At 38.1% G+C, this 18,816-nt stretch overlaps 1 protein-coding gene across 3 annotated transcripts in view; it reads left to right on the top strand.

The window, feature by feature from the left end:
- Nucleotides 1-18,816, top strand: part of MAN1A2 (mannosidase alpha class 1A member 2) — a 377,203-nt gene that overhangs the window by 109,399 nt on the left and 248,988 nt on the right. For all 3 annotated transcript variants that reach the window (XR_005215262.1, XM_037826268.1, XM_037826267.1), the window contains exon 3: nucleotides 3,830-3,926. Coding sequence is in view for 2 of the 3 variants with exons in the window: in XM_037826268.1 (XP_037682196.1) it covers nucleotides 3,830-3,926 (97 nt within the window). In the remaining variant the exon portion in view is untranslated. The remainder of the gene's footprint in view (nucleotides 1-3,829; nucleotides 3,927-18,816) is intronic.

Raw genomic sequence — 18,816 nt, 5'->3', positions numbered from 1 at the left:
ATGAGGTTATGCCTGGTCAGGGGAAGAAACTTGCACTTCAACTGTGATGCAGGAATTGAAACAACTAATAATAACTGAATTCAAAAAGTTTAGGGAAGATATGGCAAAAGAGATAAACCGTATAATGAAAACACAGGGCGTACATAAGGTAGAAATTGGAAGTTCAAAAAACCAACTAGTGGAATCTATGGAAATGAAAGGCACAACACAAGAGATGACAGACACACTGGAAACATACAACAGCAGATCTCAAGAGGCATAAGAAAACACCCAGGAACTGGAGAACAAGGCACCTGAAAGCCTACACACAAAAGAACAGATAAAGAATAGAATGGAAAAATACGAGCAACGTCTCCGGGAACTTAAAAGACAAAACGGAAAGCAAGAATCTTTGTGTCATTGATGTCCCAGAAGGAGAAGAGAAGGGAAAAGGGGCAGAAGCAATAATAGAGGAAATAATCAATGAATATTTCCCATCTCTTATGAAAGACATAAAATTACGGATCCAAGAAGTGCAGTGTACACCAAACAGAATAGATCTGAATAGGCCTACGCCAAGACACGTAATAATCAGATTATCAAACATCAAAGATAGAGAATCCTGAAAGCAGCAAGAGAAAAGCGATCTATCACATACAAAGTGTCCTAGTTTGCTAATGCTGCGGAATGCAAAACACCAGAGATGGATTGGCTTTTATAAAAAGGGGGTTTATTTGGCTATACAGTTACAGTCTTAAGGCCATAAAGTGTCCAAGGTAACACATCAATAATCGGGTACCTTCACTGGAGGATGGCAAATAGCGTCCGGAAAACCTCTGTTAGCTGGGAAGGCACATGGCTGGAGTCTGCTCCAAAGTTCTGGTTTCAAAATGGCTTCTCCCAGGACATTCCTCTCTAGCAAGCTTGCTCCTCTTCAAATAACATCACTCACAGCTGCACTGCGTTCAGTCTCTCTGAGTCAGCACGTTTATATGGCTCCCCTGATCAAGGCCCGCCCTGAATGGGCAGGGCCACGCCTCCATGGGACTATCCCACCAGAGTCACCACCCACAGCTGGGTGGGGCACATTCCAAGCAAATCTAATCAGCACCAAAAGTCTGTCCCACAAGACTACATCAAAGATAATGGCATTTGGGGGACACAATACATTGAAACCGGCACACAAAGGAAGCTTGGTAAGACTATGTGTGACCCAGGGTAGTGAATCTTCTTGGCAACGTGGAATATGAGGAATGTAGACCTGGCATCGTAGGATGGAGAACATCTTCTTGACCAAAAGGGGGATGTGAAAGGAAATGAAATAAGCTTCAGTGGCAGAGAGATTCCAGAAGGAGCCGAGAGGTCACTCTGGTGGGCACTCTTATGTACAATATAGACAACCCTTTTTAGGTCCTAATGGATTGGGGTAGCTGGTGGAGGATACCTGAAACTATCAAACTACAACCCAGAACCCATGAATCTTGAAGACAATTGTATAAAAATGTGGCTTATGAGGGGGGACAGTGGGATTGAGGGGGCCATGGGGATCACACTCCCCTTTGTCTAGTTTGTGGATGGATGAGTGGAAAGGTGGGGGAAGGAAACAAACAAACAAACAAACAGACAAGGGTGCCCAGTGTTCTTTTTTACTTTAGTTGCTCTTTTTCACTTTAATTATTATTCAGGTTATTTTTGTGTGTGTGGTAATGAGGGTGTCGGGGATTGATTTTGGTGATGAATGTACAACTGTGTAATGGTACTGTGAACAATTGAATGTGCAATTTGTTTTGTATGATTGCGTGGTATGTGACTATATCTCAATAAAATGAATATTAAAAACAAAAAAGAGTATGTGTGGATTTCTCAAGAGAATCCATGGAGACAAGAAGGAAGTGGAATGATATATTTAAGATACTGAAAGAGAAAAACCACCAACCAAGAATCCTATATCCGGGAAAACTATCCTTCAAGATATGAGGGAAAGCTTAAAATATTCTCTGACAGACAGTGACTGAGTTTGTGAACAGGAAGCCTGTTCTACAGGAAACACTAAAGGAAGCACTGCAGAAAGAAAGTGAAAGACAGGAGTGAGAGGTTTGGGAAACAATTTTGAGAGATAGTATCACAGCAATGTAAGTACACTGAACAAAGATGACTGTGAATATGGTTGAAAGGAGAAGGCTGGGATCATGTGGGACACCAGAACAAAAGATCAAGGATAAAGACTGGGACTGTGTAACTCAGGGAAACCTAGGATGCCCAACGATTGTAATAAATGGTACAAATATGTTTTTACATGAGGTAGAACAAATAAATGTCAACATTGCAAAGTGTTAAAAATAGGGTGGGATTGGGGGGAAAATACAATCAATGCAAACTAGAGGCTAGAATTAACAGAAACATTGTATTATGCTTCCTTTAATGTAGCAAAAGCAATATACCAAAGCTAAATGCCTATGTGGGGGTGGGGGATAGGGGAAGGGTATGGGACTCCAGGCATTGGTGATGTTTTCTGACTCTTTATTCTACTTTAGGTTAATGCTATCTTTCCTTTTGTCACCTTCTAGCTATCAAGTGTTTTTTTGTTTGTTTGTTTTTCTCTCTTTCTCTTGCCTTTTTCTTTTGCCTCTCTGCCTTCTTTGACTCTTCCTCCGTCTTTGTGGAAGAAATATCCTTATATAGAGAGTGGCAGTGGTGCTCAATACATAAATACGTGACTATACTGGGAACCAACAATTGTTTACTTAGGACGGAATGTATAGTGTGTGAACAAAACCATCTTAAAAGAAATGGGTTGATGAAGAAACCTGGAGGACACTATATTGAGTGAAATAAGACAGACACATAAGGACTAACATCGCAGGGTCTCACTGATATGAACTAATTATAATATGTAAACTCATAGACATGAAATATAAGTTACCAGGATATAGAATGAGGCTAAAGAATGGGGAGTGGTTGCTTATTATGAGCAGAATGTTCAACTAGGGTGAACTTAAATGTTTGGAAATGGACAGGGGTGATGGTAGCATGTAATGAGAATAACAGTGCTAAAAGGTGTGTGAAGGTGGTGGAAAGGGTAAACTCAGAGTCACACATGCCACCAGAAGGAAAGTTGGAGGTTAAAAGGTGGGAATGTATAAAACAGTGAATTTTGTGGTGGACAATGTCCATGATTAACTATACAAATATTAGAAATCTCTCTCATGAACTAGAACAAATGTATGTCACTATAACTAGAGGTTAATAATAGAGAGGCATATAGGGAAAAAATATACACCTATTGCAAACTATATACTACAGTTAGTAGTATTTTAACATTCTTTCATCAACAGTAACAAATGTAGTATACCAAAACTATGAATCAATAATGGGGGGGGGGCGTGGTTAGGGGTATGGGAGGATGTGAGTTTCCTTTTTTTTTGTCTTTGTTTCTTTTCTGGAGTAGTGAAAATGTTCTAAAAATTGAAAAAAAAATAATTGTGTTAATGGATGCACAGCTGTATGGTGGTGCCATGGGCAATTGATTGTACACTTTGGATCTTTGGATAGTTGTATGCTATCTGAACAATCTCAATTAAAAAAAAAAGGATCTTGTCCATTACATCCTTTTGTGTGTGTATGTGTGTGTATGTGTGTGTGTGTGTGTGTGTATGTGTGTGTAGACCAAGGTTAAACATGGTTATATATGTTTTCAAACTGATAGAAATGTTAATGGAAGAATATAATGATAGAGGAGATATAGGAGAATGGGTAAGAATATAGTAATGGAATCCTAAATTACATAAAATATAAAAATGACAGTCTGTGGATAATTTAAATTGATGAATTATAATTTTTTTCTTCTCAGATGATGAAACATGCCTGGGATAATTATAGGGTATATGGATGGGGGCATAATGAACTCAGACCTATTGCAAGGAAAGGACACTCCACTAACATATTTGGTAAGTATACTTTTTCTAATTATTAATTCTGTTTTCTGCCTACTTTTAAGACAAGATCTAAATTTTTATAGTATTTTGTAGAAATTGAACATTTTTATAGAACTATAATTTTAAATAACCAGTATTTTGCCAGTTTCAGCCAATATTTAAACTTGCTTTGGAATACACAGATACGTGGTATCTGTGTACATACAGACACTTTAGTCATTTATCTGAGTATTCTGAAGCTTTTTCTGCATTCTTTTCTCTAATGCTAGGGAAGGTAGCTACCTATTTGTAATTATTTTTTCTTCAACAAAGTACTAGTTTTTTTAAATTTATTTTTTTTCCCTGCATTCTCTTTTTTTTTTTTTTAATTCAGTATTATTGAAATATATTCACATACCATACAGTTTTCCGTGGTATACAATCAACTGTTCACAGCACGACCACATAGCTATGCATGCATCACCACAATCCATTTCTGAACATTTTGCTTACATCAGAAAGAATCAGAATAAGAATAAAAAATAAAAGTGAAAAAAGAACACCCAAACCATCCCCCCCATCCCACCCCATTGGTCATCTAGTCTTTGTCCCCATTTTTCTACTTATCCATCCATACACTAGATAAAGGGATAGTGATCCACAAGGTTTTCACAATCACACCATCACTCCTTGTAAACTACATTATTACACAATTGTCTTCAGAAGTCCAGACCACCGGGCTGGAGTTTGGTAGTTTCCAGTATTTGCTTTCAGCCATTCCAATACATCAAAACCTCAGAGGTGTTATCTGTGTAGTGCGTAAGAACGTCCACCAGACTGACCTCTCAACTCCATTCAAAATCTCTTCAGCCACTGAAATTATTTCCTCTCATTTTGCCTCCCCCTTTTGGTCAAGAAGATATTCTCAATCCCACGATGCCGGACCCAGATTCATCCCTGGGAGTCATATCCTAAGTTTCCAGGGAGATTTACACCCCTCGGAGTTGGGCCCCATGCAGGGGGGAGGGCAGTCAGTTCACCTGCCAAGGTGGCTCAGTTAGAGAGAGCGAGAGAGAGGGCCACATCTGAGCAACAAAGAGGTACTCAGGGGAAGACTCTTAGCACAATTATATGCAAGTTTAGCCTCTCCTTTGCACTAACGAGCTTCATAAGGGCAAGTCCCACGATAGAGTTCTCGGCGCATCAAACCGCCAGTCCCAGTGTTTGTGACAACATCACCACCAGTCCAGGTGAGGGAGTCCAACACTTCTGCACCTTCCCCCAGCTCCCTGAGGGGGGTAGGTTGTAAATATATTTTTTATTCTCTGCCCAAATTACTTTTGGATGTGTCACTATTTCACTCTAACCTATGCTAACCTACCATATCTCACTTCCTATTCAAAGTTCCATGTAATTGTGGTGTTTGAACAAAGTGACTGTAGCCTTATACTGTTTAGAAAATATAGATCCTGCACCAAATAGACATCTCTTCCCTTTGTCTCACATGGAAGTTGAAGTTTTAAAACAGTCAGTTTTGACCTTAATGTACTTTTTTTGAGATAATTTCTCACACCATACAATCCACCCAAAGTATACAATCATTGGTTCGCAGTATCATCACATAGTTGTTCATTCATCACCATGATCATTTTTAGAATATTTGCATTACTCCAAAAAAGGAAATAAGAAGAAAAAAGAAAACCCGAAACATCCCATACCCCTTACCTAGTACTTATTTTTATATTTGTACATTATAAAGGCAGAAGAGGAGGAAGAATAGCAAATTTCAATAGTGCTATGTGTATATTAAAAGAAAGAAAGAAACAAGCCCAAGGTTATTTGGTTGGTAAATTGCATGGGTTATAATATACATTCACAGTTCCTAGGGGAAAATTGAGCAGTGTGTGTGTGTGGAAGTGTGAGGAATAGTATCCTGTTCAAGTTGAGTTTGCCCTAACTTTTTTCCTATCTTGAGTTCAGTCCTGTTGTTAAACTGGGGGTATGTATTCAAGGATAAGGTTTGAGAATTGTCAGCTGTAGTCTTTACTTCTTTCCCCTTTTTTAAATGCTTCTTGATGTGATGGATATCTTTTATTCCTTTCAACATTTTTATTTGTTGTATTAAGTCAACAGAATAAAAGTATATCACAATTCTTTACTTACGTAAGTTATTTTTTAAGTTCTGGGTACATTCTATTTACATCAAAATTTTAATTTTAATTTTAAAAAGGTAATTTTGGTAAGCCAAAAGGTAATTATAATTTCTTAGTCCAACTTACAAACATTCTGCAAGTAAAATCTAACAATGATGGACATCTAAGTGACATGGATGAAGGCAAGAAAATATTAATGGGTTAAGAAGTCACATTTACCAGTTTTATGCAATGCAGTTTTCTTTGCTGATTGTAATATACCATCAAAGTAATCCATATAACAGCATTTTTCTTTGATTGTGATACTATGTAAGAATTCTTCTAATGCTATGATTTCCCTTATAATATTTTTGTTATTTTGCCCGATTGTTTTGTCAAAAAAGAAAATAGGTCATCTCCTGGTTTTGAGAGATGCTTAGGTAGTCAGTGACACTAGCGATATCACAATATGACATTTAATGTAACAGCTTTTACTTAATGAAATAAAGTAATTTTCCTCAACAGATTACAAAGTTCTACTGCTTTGTGAATGCCATAATTTGAGTTATTAGTGCATTGAAAGTAATTATATTTATTGGTTAATTAAAATTAGATCCTCCCTTCAAATAACTATCCCTATAAAACTGTTAAACGGTGAACCCTTTTGAACGATTGGAGTATAAATATGTATTGAAAATGAGAGTTGAATATGACATTTTCTACTAGTCTTCTCAAACTATATTTCTCAGAACACTTAATGTAATATTGTTTATTGAGTAACTACTAGTGCTAGCAAGATTGTAGGTAAATAACATAAATTATTGTATTTAATCATCACAATAATTGTGAGGAAAGATTGCTGAACTTAACTTCAGAGTATAAATGAGCTTTCAGATAACTTTTTAAACTTTCATTCTTTATAAGTCAATATAAATCTTTTATTTTAGGGAGAAGAAGGGTTGTTTTTCTCTGAATTGAACATAATTGTGTTAAAAGTTGTAATGGGGAAATTTTGACTTAATGCTTTTTTTAAATACAATTTTATTGAAATATATTCACATACCATCCAGTCATCCAAAGTCTATGATAATTGTTCACAGTATCATCATATAATTGTGCATTCATCACCACAATCAATTTTTGAACATTTTTATTACTCCAAAAAATAAAAATAAGAATATCAATAAAAGTAAAAAAGAATACCCCAAACATCCCATATCCTCCCCCTCACCCATTATTCTTTTACCTTTTTTCCCCATTTTTCTACTCATTTGTCCATACACCGAGTAAAGGGAGTGTGAGCCATATGGTTTTCACAATGACAAGATCACACTGTATAAGATATATAGTTATACTTTTGTCTTCAAGAGTCAAGGATACTGGATTGTAGTTCAAAAGTTTCAGGTATTTCCTTCTAGCTATTCTAATAAATTAAAAACTGAAAAGGAATATCTACATACTGCCTAAGAATTACCTCCAGAATGACCTCTTGACTCCATTTGAAATCTCTTAGCCATTGGAACTTTATTTTGTTTCATTTCTCTTCCCCCTTTTGGTCCAGAAGGCTTTCTCAAACCTATGATGCCAGGTCCAGGCTTACCCCCGGGAGTCATGTTCCACATTGCCAGGGAGATTTACATTCCTGGGAGTCATGTCCCACATAGTGGGGAGGGCAGTGAGTTTACCTGCCAAGTTGGCTTAGAGAGAGAGGCCGCATCTGAGCCACAAAAATCGTCTGGAGGAGACTTTCAGGCATAATTTTAAGTAGGCTTAGCCTCTCCTTTGCAGTAACAAGCTTCATAAGGGCAAGTTCCAAGATCTTAAGGGCTTGGCCTACTAAACTGGTAGTCCACGATACATGCGAGAGTATCAGGAATTCCCCAGGTGGGGAAGTTTAATATTTCCACATTTTCCCCAAGTGCCTCAGTGGGGCTTTGCAAATACTTTTTATTCTCTGCCCAGATTACTTCAGAATGTATTGTGCTTCATGCTAACGTGAACAAACCAGCCATAACCCACTCCCTATTCAAGGTTCCATGTAGTTATGGTGTTTGAGTAAACTGACCATACAAGTTAATTAGGTAGTGTGCTACAGAAAATACAGATTTTCCACCAAATAAACATCTCTTCCTTTGTCCCACACAGAAGCTGAAGTTTTAAAACACACTTAATATCATCCTCTACCCTTTAGTCTGATCTACCCCACTCTCAGCCAAGTCCATTTTGATCGTATCTCCAATAGAGGTTTATTGTCCTTTTCAGCCTCTTTAACAGTTGCTGCATGAGGCAGTGCCAACACTCACAGCTGCCAAACTCTGGCACCGAGTCCCAGGTGCCACACAGACACCCGAAGCTCCAGGGACTGACCAGGTCACACACAAACAACTCAGCATCAAGGAATTTAGAAATAACTGTAATAACTCATGAATATATGTAACTGCTGTTAAGAGCTTACAATCTAGGAACCTTTACATAAGCCTTCTCCTGGTAACCCATGCTCCCAGATTCAATTCTCAGAGTTTGCACACTATTTTTAGAATTCTGAAAAGCAATCTGTCACATACAGGGGAAGCACAATAAGACTATGTGTGGATTTCTCAGCAGAAACCATGGAGGCGAGAAGGTAGTAGTATAATATATTTAAGATACTGAAAGAGAAAAACTGCCAATCGAGAATTTGATATCCAGCGAAACTGCCCTTCAAAAATGAGGAAGGGTTTAAAATATTTTCAGACAGACACTGAGAGATGTATGGATTGCTTTTCAGAATTCTCTCTTTGTCTTTGACATTTGATAATCCGATCATTTAAGTGTCTTAGAGAAGGTCTATTTGGATCTATTCAGTATGGGGTACGGTATACTTCTTGGTTCTGTAATTTTATGTCTTCATAAGAAATGGGAGATTTTCCTTGATTATTTCCTCCATTATTGTTTCTGCCTGTTTTCCCTTCTCTTCTTCTGGGACACCGATGACACATACATTCGTGTGCATCATTTTCATTCATTTCCCTTATACGCTGCTCATGTTTTTCCATTCTTTTCCCCACCTGTTCTTTTGTGTGTAGGATTTCAGATGTCCTGTCCTCCAATTCATAAAACCTTTCTTTTGCCTCTTCAAGTCTGGGGTTGTATGTCTGTATTGTATTTTTCATCTCTTGTATTATGCCTTTCATTCTGATAAGTTCTGCCATTTATTTTTTCAAGCTTACGAATTCTTTGTGGTCACCCAGTGTCTTTATATCCTTCATCCCTTTTCCACATTTTCCTTAAGCTCGTTGATTTGATTTAAAAGATTTATTTGAACAGTTTTAATTAGTTTTTCAGCTCCTGTATTTCATTTGAAGTGTAAGTTTGTTCCTTTGACCGGGCCATACCTTCGTTTTCCCTAGTGTGACAGGTAATTTTTTGTTCCTTGATTATCCCAATCAGATTTTCACAGACTAGATGAGCCCAGGTTTCACGAGAGTGTAGTCAGTATCAAGTTTCCCTGAGAATGAGACCCAACATGTTGTCAGACTTTCCTGTGAGGCCTCTAGTCTCTGTGCTTTTCCTGTCTTGCCTAGCAGGTGGCGCTTGTCGCTTCACAGCTCCCCAGGTATAAAGAGGTGCAGTGCCTTTAATTCTCAGCAGACTCTGTTCTGGCCAGGAGCCAAGGGTGTCAGAAGCCAAGCTTAAGTTGTTTCTGTTTTGTTTTCTTTTGCTCGAGACCCTGGTGTCTGAATTCTCTGAGGGAAGGTAGCCACTTGAGCTCCCCCTGCCACTTTTCTTAGGGAAGATATGCCCGTTAGGGGAGTTATCTCCTATTCTTGACTTCTTCCTTTGTCTCTCCCACTCTCTTAGCTCCATCCTAGCCTGGGTCAGTGCTGACAACTGAAAATACCTCAGGCTTGCTCTAATGACCTACTTAGGGAAAAAAAAAGAAAAAGGAAAGAAATTCCCTTTTTCAGAAGCAGTCCCTAGGCACCCAGTTTCACTGGTCAACTGGAGTTGGTACCCAGTTCTGTGTGCTCCTTTTCTTGGGACACAGCCATTTTCCACTATCCTGAACTCAACTGTCTCCAAAAGCCTCTGTTTTTATTTAGTTACTATTAATATTTTTTCGTCAGTCCCTCCTCCTCTCTGCTGGGAGAGACCCCAGGGTTCATTTCTTGCTTGCCCCAGGTTTATCTGTGCTTGTAGCTTCTATTCAGTAGTCCAAATTAATTAAAACTGCAGTTGGAACTTGGTTGAGTTACTTTCCCTTGCTCCTAGTAGACAGCTTCTTTTTTCCACAGGGAAGTTTTCAACTCAGCCTGCCATGCCAGTGCAGGATGGGTGGCAGCTCTGCAGTTTTGGGAGCTTTACTTACAGTAGTTCTATGCTTCTATCTCAGCTGTTCCATCCATTCCAGACTGGTGTACATCGTGTGTCTGGTCATGGATGTTTCCCAACAGTTGTTCCAGACTATTTACTAGTTGTTCCTGGCTGTTTACTAGTTGCTGTAGAGGACTAATTAAATTCCACTCCTCTCTATGTTGCCATCTTCAATGCTTTTTCTTTTTAAAAATAATAGCATTTTTTGTATTTTTCTAAAGGGTGGTTTTAATTTGTGGTAATTTTGTCAGACTGTTCCAAATGTAAACTTAATAAACTACTATTTGGTTATGTTGGTGAATGATGACAGGGTGTGGCAGGTTTAGGTTATCGTCAAGTGAATTCTTGCCAGTTTATTAGGTGCACTTACGTTGATTTACTGGTAAGCAGAATCATTTATAAGTTCATAGAGTTGACAAGAGAATTTTATAAAATGAGACATTTCATTTTGTTTTAAATGGATTCAGCAAACCGATTTTGCCAGTGTTCTTCCATTTCAGAGGGATCATCATGTAAATGAAAAGCCATTAAGGATATTCAAACCAAAAGTTTATCTTCTTTGCTTCCCATCTGGCATGAAGTCAGCTATTTGCTTTAGAGATTGTGTAATTGGGTTTGAGAATAACTCCGTATTTTCCTTTAGAACAGTAGTCATATACACATTAATAGCAACAACACAACAATATTTATATAGTGAATACTATATGCCAAGGATTAATCAAAGTGATTTATGTGAATGATCCTACTTAACAATCACAGAAATCCTATGAGACAATGAGTATGATTACTGTTCCCATTTTACAGAAGAAGAAACTGAAGTATAGAGAAGTCTAAAAAACTTGCCCAAGGTTACTCAGCCAGTAAATAACAAACTAAAAATTTGATTCCAGGTAGCCTGTTGTCCATGTCTATGCTCCTAATGATTATTCTGTACAGCTTTTTTAAACTCTAGAGGTAGAAAAAGTTAGTATCGGTACTTGGGAAAAATCTGTTTCGAGAAGAGAAGATTATAGTGAAAGTGGTAAAAAAAGGACCATCCACCTGCAGAATTATCTGTAGTCAAAATTAGGTTTAAATGTGTTTAGAAAAATTTTAAAGTGTTACAGTTTTTTCTTTTAGCTAAATAATCTAAGTGGATTTTAAAAATATGTTTTGTCTTTTATTTTTAGATATGTAGTTAGTTTATTATTGGATTAATATTTAAAGTTTAAGAATTTGTTTCTATTTATTCTTTATTTGCATGGTATATTTTTGCTAATGAGTACCATTTGACTGTTTTTAAATGTTTTTTTTACCTTTTTTCAAAAAATAGAAGTCTAAGAATAGTAGTTTGTGAGTTTGTGTCTCATTTTACATCCCATTTTCAGTATGCCCTTACAGAAGCAGAATCTTAAGAGTTAAAAGGAACTTTAAAAGTTCAGCCTCTCTACTACTGTAGGAACATATAGAAGGCTACCTTTACTTGTAATAGTCTAGATTATAGGGAGAACATTAAGTTAAAGCATGTTCTTTTTCATTTCCTTAGCTTTGATTATTAAAAAATTATTTTGTATGGTAACTGATAACAGCATTCTTCTAACTTCTTCCTGGATTAGTCCTTGGCATCAGAGAATCCTATGTGCAGATAACAGAAAATTCATCTCAAAATGGCTTAAACTAAAAAGGGAATTTAATCAGCTCAGTGAAGTCCTGGAGTAGGGCTAGTACCAGCTAGGCTTTTTACTTTATCTCTTTTCTCTGTGTTGATATCCTCAGGCTGGCTTTTTAGCAGGATGGCTGCAACAGCTAAAAACTTCACATCTTTACACCACCACATCTGTAGAGAAGCAGTGATTGGGTTTCCTAGAAACCTCATTGAGGGATGCATTGTTTTTTTGTAGTTTCTGACTGGGTCTTGTTCCCATCTTTTCACTAAATGCTATTCCCAGAGGGTGGGCTATGTTGATTTGTTTTTGCCCAGTTAGGCCCCGTATCTGGAGATTGTAAGTAGGGGAAAAGGAAATGTTGCTATTCATAAGTTAGCACTGCTACTGATTCTTCCAACAGTGATTAATAATTGTAATGGATTTTTCTACTTAGATATTCTGAAGGATTGAAAAAGTTTTCTTAGGGATATGTCTTGTTTCTTTAAGAGAAAGAATTTTGATTTGGAAAAAGAGTATTCTTTGACTTTGCAATGCTTTTTGAAGTATGCCTTTTAAATTGAGAGAGAGAGAGAATGTGTGTGTATGCATGTATGTATGTGTATATATATGTGTATATAAATAAATTCTTTTATTTCTAACTTAATTGAATTATGAGGGGATGTGATCTGTAAGATAACTTTTTAAAAATTTGTATTTTGGTAACATATGTATGACAAAAAATTGCCCGTTTTAAATCACTTTCATGTGTACAGTTCAGTAATGTTAATTGCATTCACAATATTGTGCTACCATCACCACCTTCGATTAGCAAACCTTTTTCATCAACAGAAACTCTGTACCCGTTAAGCAATAAAAACACCCCATAATCTCTACCCCCACCCCATCTCCAAGCCTGCTCGCCTCTAATGTAATTTTTGCCTCTGAATTTGCATAGTCTAAATATTTCATATATGTGGAATCATACAATATTTATCTGTTTATGTCCTCCCTCCCTCTTGCCGTCGCTTCCCTTCTTTCCTTCTTTCTCTTGTTCCTTCCTCGTCTCCCTCCGTTTCCCCCACCTTTTTTTGTCAAGATAGGCACAGATCTCGTAATTTCCTTCTGAAGGCCTCTTTTTTTTCCAATTCATAGATGGAGAGTGGTGCCAGGTGTCTCCACTTTCTGGGCTGTCTCTGATTTCTTTTCCTACTGTGCTTGGAGTCTCAGGTTTTGTGTCTGTTTTTAGCTCTAAAATTCTATGATTTTACACTATTGAGAACTGTCTATAATCAGTTGTCTTTATAGTACATAGAACTAAAAGGTTGTGTTTTATAATTTTGGGCTGTTACTTCCATGTTGTCACACGGAAGTACTCCATTGTAAGGCAGATTTGGAACATTTTATTGTGATTTATGTATCATGTATTGCATATATTTGTATTGCATATATAACTATGGAAATTGTCTTTCTGTTGCTATTAATTTGGGCAATGCCAAATGTTAATTATTCTTGAAATGGCTAGGGATCATTATGAAAACATTGAACTTAATAAATTGTTTGACAGAACAAAAATCAATGAAGTAACATTCATATTCTTTTATTTCCTTGGACTGTGGGGATGAGAGGATGGAATTTATGGTAAGCTTTGAAAAATAGGTAGATCTTTTTAAAAGTAGAAATGGCGGGGAGGAAAGTTATTGTTGGCTTCAGAGGGAAGAAAATTTATAATGTGATTGGAGAATAATTGGCTGGAGTAGAGTGCCTATAGTGGAATTCCAGATAGGGCATAACAAAAAATAAGAAGACTCTTGTATGCTAAGAGTATGTCTAAGACATTGGGACCATTGCAAATCTGACTGCAGGGACAGGAATCCATTTACCAGACTAGTTGAGTAGTCGAGTGTTTTAGTTTGCTAAAGCTGCTGGAATACAATACACCAGAAATGGGTTGGCTTTTTCAGTGGTGATTTATTAGGTTGCAAATTTACAGTTCTAAGGCCATGAAAATGTCCAAATTAAGGCATTAAGAGGTAGACAGCTTCTTTGAGGAAAGGCCGATGGCATCCGGGGTTCCTTTGTCACATGGGAAGGCACATGGCATCGTCTGCCAGTCCTTCTGTTCCTGGGTTCTGGATCCAAAATAGCTTTTCCCTGGGGCGTTTTCTTTCTTGGCTTCTCTCTACTGTTTCCAAAATGTCTCTGCCTTTTATCCTCTCATAGAGGACCCAGGATTAAGACCCACCTTGAATGGGTGGGGTTACAGCTCCATGAAAATAACTAATCAGAAGGTCCCACAAGATTAGATCAAAAGAACATATGCTTTTCTAGGGCACATAATAGATTCAAACCAGCACATCTGGAGAAATGAGTAAAGGTGGTGGCATATTTCTTATGCACTAAGAAAAGCCAGAAAAATAGTTATACTTGACTGTGAGGATAGATTAGATTACTGATTTACTTAGTGAAGAATACAAAATCTTATTAAAACTGAAGTGACTACACAGAAGAAGTAGATACGTACTATCTAATAGAGTTTTCTTGGACTACATTGTACCTACTGAGGTTTTGAAGCTGACAGTTTACACTCTTCTTATGGAATAGTTGCTTACTAAGTCACTGCATTATTATAAATGGAGGTTAACTCACAATCAGGAAGTAGTTATACAACATCCTAGGCATTTCCATTTAAAAACATAGCTTTATTGAAGCATATTTAAAAGTGTAACAATTTGATAAGTTTTGACATGTATCACCTGTGAAACAATCATCACACTCAAGATAATAAACATATCATATCCATCACCCTCCCTCCCCCACATTTCCTTCTTTCTCTTTGTTATCACTCCATCGCCTCCAAACACTGATCTTTCTTTTAGTATGGATTACTTTGCATTTTCTAGAGTGTCATAAAAACGAAATCACCCAGTATGTACCTTTATTGTTTGGCACCTTTCACTTGGCATATTATTTTGTTATTCATCTCTATAATGTGTTTCTGTACTTCGTTCCTTTCTATTGCTGAGAAGTATTCCGTTGTATGGATGTACCATGGTTTGTTTATCCATTTATCCTATTATATGATTAACTTGTTTACACATTTTGTCTATCACAGATAAACTTGCTGTGAACGTTTGTATGTACACAAACATTTCCATTTTGAAGACCATAAAGCTTTACATTTTGAAAGACCCCAGTGTGATGGTTAGGTTCCTGTATCAACTTGGCCAGGTGATGGTGCCCAGGTGTCTGTCAAGCAAGCAACAGCCTAACTGTTATTGCAAAGACTTTTGTGGCTGGTTAATAAACCAGCCTCTGGTTTATCTGTTCTGGTTTGCTAATGCTGCCATTATACAAAATACCAGAAATGAATTGGCTTTTCCAAAGGGGATTTCTTTGGCAACAGATTTACAGTTCTGAGGCCATAGAAGTGTCCAGAGTAAGGCATCAACAAGATAATATCTTCACTGAAGAATGGTTGATGGTGTCTGGAACACCTCTGTCAGCTGGGAAGGCACTTGGCTGGTGTCCACTGGTCCTCTGCTCCTGGGTTGTGTTTCTATAATGACTTTCTCCAGTATGTCTCTGGGCTTCTGTCTTTGCTCCTCTTTCTCAGGTTCCTGTGAATCCTTGCTTCTTCCTCCCAGTACATTTCTCTCGAAGCATCTGGGGGGTTTTCTCTTAGCTTCTCTAGGGCAAACTCTGGGCTCTGTCTCTTAGCTTAGCATCTCCAAACATCCTTCTGTCTGCATCTCCAAGTGTCAGTGTCAGCTCTTAGCTCTCTAAAATACTCCAGTGAGCTAATCAAGATCCACTTTGAATGGGTGGTGACCATACCTCCAAGGAAATAATTTAATCAGAGTTCTCACCCATAGCTGAGTGGGTCACATCTCCATGGAAAGAGCTTACAGTCTAGGAACGTTTACATAAGTCTTCCCCTGATAATGCATGCTCCCAGGTTCAGTTCTCACAATTTGCACATTATTATTAATCCATATTAGTGAGGCATTATAATGTTTGTCTTTTCATTTCTGGCTTATTCACTCAACCTGCTGTCTTCATGGTCTATTCACCTAGTTGCATACCTCACAAGTTCATTCCTTCTTGCTGCTCCCTCCTGCAAAAACATTCTTATATTTGTTCATTTAATCAAACTCATTGACCACTCTAGGTTTCACTAAGTTGTTCAGTCCCAGTCTTTATCGTCTATCTTTCCTTCTGGTATCATACATACCCCTAACATTCCTCTTTCAACCCTATTCACATTCACCTTTTTGCAGTGTACTTACAGTATTGTGTTACCATCACACAGTATTGTGCTATCCATTTCTGGATCTATACAATCCTCGAGAACATTCTATACTCCTTCAACATCAATTGCCTGATCTCTCCCCTCCTTCTCTCTCCTCATATCTTCATTTCTACACTCTTCTCCAAATCTGTCTCTTCTGTTCTTTCCTATCTGTTTGTAGCACTCCCTTTAGTATTTCCTGTAGAGGAGGTCTCCTCCTCTTTCAGTGTCTATCTAAATATTTTAAACTCTCCCTCATTTTTGAAGGACGGTTTTGCTGGATATAGGATTCTTGGTTGGTAGTTTTTCTCTTTCAGTGTCTAGAATATATCATACCACTGCCTTCTCACCTTTATGGTTTCTGTTGAGAGATCTGCACTTAGTCTTACTGAGCTTCCCTTGGATGGATTGCTTGTCTCTTACTGCTTTCAGAATTCTCTCTTTGTCTTAGACATTTGAAAATCTAATAAGTGTCTTGGAATAGGTCTGTTTGAATCAGTTCTGTTTGGGTTGTACTGTTCTTCTTTGACCTGTAATTTTATGTCTTTCATAAAAGTTGGGAAATTTTCATTGACTATTTCCTCTATTATTCCTTCAGCCACTTTTCTGTTCTCTTCTCCTTCTGGGATACCTATCATGTATATTTGTGCACTTCATGTCGTTCAGTTCCCTGAGACCCTGCTCATATTTTTCCATTCTTTTCCCTATCTGTTCCCTAGTGTGCGGGATTTTAGATGTCCTGTCCTCCAGCTCACTAATCCTTTCTTTTGCCTCTCCAAGTCTGCTGTTGTATGTCTCCCTTGTGTTTTTCATCTCTTCCATTGTGCCTTTCATTCCCATAAGTTCTGCCATTTGTTTTTTACAAACTTACAAATTCTTCCTTATGATAACCCAGCGTCTTCTATATCCTTCATCTCGTTTGTCACATTCTCACTCTCCTCATTGATTTGATTTAAAAGATTTGCTTGAACATCTATAATTAGTTGTTTCAACTCCTGAATCTCAGTTGAGGTGTTACTTTCTTCCTTTGACTGGGCCGTATCTTCCAATTTCCTGATGTGGCTCATGATTTTTTTGCTGTCTAGGCATCTGGTTTTCTTGACTGGTTTATTCTGGAGATTGTTTTCTCTCTTTTGCCTAAGATTTTCTTGTTGGTTGACTGTGATCTCTGTCTTTTCTTTGTTTCTCTCCCTGGCCAGTTGTCAGATTGGCTCTGCCGCCTAGTCCTCCCCCCAAAATCAGTCACCCACTGTGGCCTGCCACAGGGTTGGGAGGTAGGCACTGGGCACCCCAGCAAGTTCATTGTGTGGGTAATACAAATCTGCTGGCTTCCAGTGGTGCTTTATTTTCCACCGGGTAGCAAGACCTGGGTTTGTTTTGGGGCCCTGCCTTAACAGTTGAGTTTTCCCTATTTCTCAGCCAAAGCAGGCCGGGTTTCCCTATAGGGCATGTAGACCAGCTTCTGTGCTCCTAAGAAAGGGTCAGAAACATCTTTTAAAAAGTATTTTACTTCCCTTGCTCTTCTGGGTTGTCCAGCAGATGGTGCTGTTCAGTAATTTAATTGTTCTCAGAGGCAGCTTTGCCTCCCAGCACAGGCTTTCTATGACTCAGTGAGGCTGAAACTGTGGGATTCCTATGCCTTCACTTTGCCAGCCAAAATCTGGCTCAGTGTGGGGCTCCATCTGTGGCAAAGTACGTCTTCAGCTGACCCAGAACTCCAGCTGTCTCCAAGGCAAGGAAATGGCTGCTGGCTCTGCCTCCCTCAAGGGTGGGGAAAGGGCTTTCAGACCCAGGACTGGAAATAGTTTCTGTCCACTTTTTCTCAGTTTCTTTGTCCCTCACTGATCTGGGCCTTGAATTGTCCTTCTTTGTCTACCGGGTCTTCAAATAGTGAGTGTATTTTTCACTTATGTGAGAGATTTTACAATCTGTGTCCCTGGTGGGAGGATTCCAGTCTGCTGTTTCTGTGCCTTTCTCACACAGAAACCAAGTGAGGGGGAGGCAAGAGGACTGGTTGGTCTTGGACAGAAAATTCCTACCTGATATTTCTTCTCTTTCTTCAGTTTGGCACTTGCAGGGTATTTCTCCAGTTTATCCTCCTCTAGAGTTTCAAAGAATTCAGAATTGTCCTTGGGCAACCTTGTCTCATTCCTGATCTTAGGGCGAAGGCTTTCAGTCTCTCGTTGAGTATGATGCTGGCTGTGGGTTTTTTCATCGACGCCCTTTATTATATTGAGGAAGTTTCCTTAGATTCCTGCATTTTGAGTGTTTTTCAAGAAAGGATGCTGAATTTTGTTGAATGCCTTTTCTGTGTCAATCAAGATGATCATGTGATTTTTCCCTTTCAATTTGTTAATGTGTTGTGATTGATTTCCTTGTGTTGAGCCATGCTTGCATGTCTGGAATAAACCCCTCTGGGTCGTGGTGTATAATTTTTTTAATGTGCTATTGGATTTGATTTGTGAGTATTTTGTTGAGGATTTTTACATCTATACTCATAGGAGAAATTTGTCTGTAGTTTCCCT

This window comes from Choloepus didactylus, chromosome 2, assembly GCF_015220235.1.
Source record: "Choloepus didactylus isolate mChoDid1 chromosome 2, mChoDid1.pri, whole genome shotgun sequence".
In the NCBI taxonomy this organism is placed as follows: Eukaryota; Metazoa; Chordata; class Mammalia; order Pilosa; family Megalonychidae; genus Choloepus; species Choloepus didactylus.
The sequence above is the reverse complement of the archived record's forward strand: the minus strand, read 5'-3'. Positions and strand labels throughout refer to the sequence as shown.